General features: G+C 32.0%; 1 protein-coding gene across 1 annotated transcript in view; it reads right to left on the bottom strand.

The window, feature by feature from the left end:
• Positions 1 to 4,055, bottom strand: part of LOC111083995 (integrin alpha-PS1-like) — a 9,571-nt gene extending 5,516 nt beyond the window's left edge. Inside the window, exons 1-4 of the mRNA XM_022380763.1 lie at positions 3,750 to 4,055; positions 3,210 to 3,435; positions 1,190 to 1,339; positions 274 to 353 (exon numbers count right to left, since the gene is read on the bottom strand). Of these exons, the coding sequence (XP_022236471.1) occupies positions 274 to 353; positions 1,190 to 1,339; positions 3,210 to 3,435; positions 3,750 to 3,946 (653 nt within the window). The 5' untranslated portion in view covers positions 3,947 to 4,055. The remainder of the gene's footprint in view (positions 1 to 273; positions 354 to 1,189; positions 1,340 to 3,209; positions 3,436 to 3,749) is intronic.
• Between the last annotated feature and the right edge of the window lie 451 nt (positions 4,056 to 4,506).

A 4,506-nucleotide genomic window follows, 5' to 3' on the forward strand; every position in this document is an offset into this window, starting at 1 on the left:
ACTTAATAAAGGAATGTAAAGTTTGAACCTTGGATAGTTTGTACCCTGTAGATGTTGTATAAATGTATTAACTTAATAAAGGAATGTAAAGTTTGAACCTTGGATAGTTTGTACCCTGTAGATGTTGTATAAATGTATTAACTTAATAAAGGAATAGAAAGCGATGTGTACAATATGATTCTGCAACTAATACTGTCTAGTAACATACTGTTGGTATTAACGTATCTTACATACAGTTGAAATGCTTTACTTGAAAATTAAAAAAATACCTACTTTGATAAATTGAAGTCCACTTGAAACTGAAGTTCAGTCTGACAAATATCATCCGCACCACAATTCTTCATAAATGTAGCCTAATAAAAGCAGTTCATGGATTAGTCTTTCAGATATTCTTTCATGTAATTGGTTACTATATAGTTATGACATCCTGAAAACTACTTTTCATTGCTTTTTTTTCAATTTTCAATATATTTATAAAAAAGATCATGTATTTGTATAAATAATTATTCAGATGTAGCCTAGCGGTCAGTACATGTAATCAAAGGTCCACGGTTTGTGACTCGTGGGGCTGGGGGTGTATTATAAGAGTGACAATTATTTAAGTTCGACTAGAGTGAGCCAAGAGTTGTCAGTGAGTAGTGTTCCCAGCTGCCTTCCATGTAGATCATCAGTTAAAAATTAAGGATGGCTAAGATAGATACCCATCACGTAGATTTATTCAAGTATCCAAAACAAATAAACAAAATTAATCAATTATGTTTAAATAGACATATTAATGTATAAAATGTTACTAAAACAATGAAACGTCTTTATGTTAAGTGTTGGTATCTACAGAAGTAATCAATCTGTGGTTGAGGTGGAACGAGAGTTGTTTCATGATAGAATTAAACAATTTTTACAAAGCACATTTCTAAATGAAACAATGTCGTGCATTCAGTCACATTGTTATTTTTGTACTGTAATTCAACTTTACAGTATTCTTCAAAATATCAGACATGAAAAGTGAAAATTTTAGTCGAGCTACAGCCTGACTAAGCTAATAGGTTTCTACAGCTATGTGACCTGTAGGTATCGTATCATATACAATGTAAACATTTTGACACAGTTATAAAAGTTATGCAAAAAGAAAAATAAATTTGTACAATTAAACTGTTCCACAAAAAATAAATTACATAATTTAAATTTCTACCTGAAAGTTTTTTGAAGCTTCCTGCTGGTTTAAAATTGGATAGAAGCTAACATCTGGTAGGTCTTCACCTTCCTCGGGCATGATAGGTTCTTTTTGAATCAATGTGTAGGTTAGCTTAAAGTTAATGGGATTCTGAATATCACTTTTCTCCTAGAGACAGAAATATTTAAGGTCATTGTCAAGAGAAATGTTTGAAATTTGCTAACAAAGTGAGATTTGTTTTATTTAAAAGTGTAATTATGGATCTAGTTATGTTTTAAAAGCTCTACATAAGATCACGAAAGTATTATATAAAACAGTGACTGACCACTTTATTAGGACATCCATTTAAAATTAGGTTTGTCCATTCTTTAGTAATTCATTGTGGCATGGAATATACAAAATATTTTAAGAGAGGTTGTTTAACTGTAGCCCATTCATCAAGGGTTGTGCTTTTCAATTTAATTATAAATGTACAACAGATGTGGGTGACAACTGTTATGTTCAAATTTATCCTAAAGATGTTACATCAAACTGAGATTTTGCCGGTCAAGAAAAATAGGTTAAGTCACTCTCGTGGTTTTTGAACCAGTTGTGGACAATATGAGGGCTGTGGTTTGTTGCATTATCATTTTAGAAGATCCAGCATTGCTCATGGGGAAAATGTGACTTACAACAACAGTTATTTGTCCTTCTAAACAAATCAAAAGGCCTAAATTATGTAATATTCCCCACACCATTACACCACCTCCAGTAGTTTGCATTATTGTACAACATAAGCAGTATCAAATGTGTCAGGTTTTCTCCATACTTTTAACTATTGTCAGTACAGCAAAAGATGAAACATGGAACATTGGTTGACAGCTGTTACACTATACAAGCATGTCCAGCCACCTTTTCCATTAAACTGCCACCAAAGGTCGGTAGAAACAGTTTGCTCAAGTGGAAAGCATATAAATTTTTAGCCGCAGCATAATGGCTCAGAGAATGGCTCTGAGTTTTTGTCAAGTACAAACTTTTAGCGCATAGCTCCATATCTTGAGTGATGTGAGATTTAATTACAGCTGTGGCTACAGCATAATGGCTCATAGAATGGCTTTGAGTTTTTTTCAAGTACAAACTTTTAGCGCATAGCTCCATATCTTGAGTGATGTGAGATTTAATTACAGCTGTGGCTACTGGGAATTCCCTCTTGTTATGTACTAATAAAAAGATTTTATAATCATTTCTAAGGGAAATATTCTTGTTCCTAACCAGTATTTTGCAAAGTAACCATGATATTAGTACAATTTTGCATTTACAGGATTCATATTGCATGATAAAGTGTATTTTGATATGTAAATAATTTGAAAATTCTATGCATGTGTATTAGTGTGTGTGTATAAATCTCAAGTCACTGTATATAACTTCTAAATCTTACATAATATAAACATCTAAAGTTTTAATATTAACATGTTTATTTCTTTATTTACTTTTAATTTATTGTTGTAATGATGAGAAATAAATTTGGCACTGTGAGACAAAAGGTTAACAATATCTATAATCTAGCTCATTGAAAGTGAGCTAGAGGTTAACAATTATCTATAATCTACTTCATTGAAAGTGAGCTAGAGGTTAACAATTATCTATAATCTACATCATTGAACGTGAGCTAGAGGTTAACAATTATCTATAATCTAGATCATTGAGAGTGAGCTAGAGGTTAACAAATATCTATAATCTAGATCATTGAGAGTGAGCTAGAGATTAACAAATATCTATAATCTACATCATTGAAAGTGAGCTAGAGATTAACAAATATCTATAATCTGGATCATTGAGAGTGAGCTAGAGGTTAACAAATATCTATAATCTAGATCATTGAGAGTGAGCTAGAGGTTCACAAGATCTATAACCTAGATCATTGAAAGCACATTATTCAGCATGAATGTTTTCCTTAGATTTACAAAGCTCAGTTTGCATTATCTTGATAATGTTCTGCACATTAATGATACTGAAACTGTTTATGCAGAACATTCTAAACATTTTTAAGTTAAGCTACCTTAAGATAGACCACTTCCGTGGAACATTCAAAAGATTTGATTGCTTCCCATTGAAGTATAATGTTTTTCTCTACAATATTGGGTGTTTCAGTTTCTTTAACACCGTCGAAGTAAACACGATGGAACTTCCTTCGTGGCTCTGCTTCGATACGATACTTTATCCTGATTTGGTTTCCATGAGATACAACTGATGGGATGAGCTTGAAACATGCTTTAAAAGAAAAGCTGAAAAAACATACAGCTCATAAAACTTTCATACCATGTTGATTTAAAACATTTATTTCATTTGTTGTTTCCAGAACAATCTTAGACATACACTGATATTGTTAGTAAAACAACACAACGTCTCTAATTCCAAAACAGAAAAATTGTGTTCTTACAATATATTTTATTTCATTCTATTGTTACACAATAGACAAATTCAGCATTCAGTTAGCATAAAAAGTTAGGATGATATTTGTTTTGATCACGGCATCTACTTAAATTAAAACACCTGAAGTTATTACGTGGTTTGAATTATCTGTGAAATTATTACCCACCAAACTAAGGCTGACGTAGGGTTAGCATCACAGCCTCGTTTTGTAGCATCAATACTCTTCAGATTCCCTTCCACTGTTGTAATAATATCTATGATTGGTCGACCCCTGTAACAAAAACTTTTCTGGTAACGTCCTTCATTCATTGACTTTCTACATAAAAATGTGTGTAAAAATGATATATATGTATGTACATACATGTTTATGAAGTTCTAGCATTTCTTACAAACACAGCTTTCTAACATATACAATAGATTGGTTTCTTTCATGTGTTTCTACTTCTGACATTCTTTTACTCAAACAAGAAAAGCTACTTTTAAAACAGAGCTACAAAATATGTATACATAACTATACAATTTAAATGGTAATATATATATATAATTGGGGCAGTACTATTACAAGAACATGAAGACAGACTGTTCCCAATAACATATATAAGTAAAAAGTTGTTGAATAGTGAGAAGAACTACTCAGTGATTGAACGAGAGTGTCTGGCTATTATATTTGCCATTCGGAAATTCCAGAACTATCTATATGGGAAGGAGTTCATCATCCAGACAGAGCATCAACCACTTGCATACATCACAGGTGCAAGATCAACAGTGCAAGGATCATGAGGTGGGCACTGTATCTTCAGAACTACAGGTTCTGCATTGAGACCATCAAAGGGACTGCAAATGTTGGAGCAGACTGTGTTTAAACTAACAACAGTCTTTGTATATAGTAAAAAAAAAAATTATTGTAAATATTTTATCTTGAA

The sequence above is a fragment of the Limulus polyphemus genome, unplaced genomic scaffold, assembly GCF_000517525.1.
Source record: "Limulus polyphemus unplaced genomic scaffold, Limulus_polyphemus-2.1.2 Scaffold12675, whole genome shotgun sequence".
In the NCBI taxonomy this organism is placed as follows: Eukaryota; Metazoa; Arthropoda; class Merostomata; order Xiphosura; family Limulidae; genus Limulus; species Limulus polyphemus.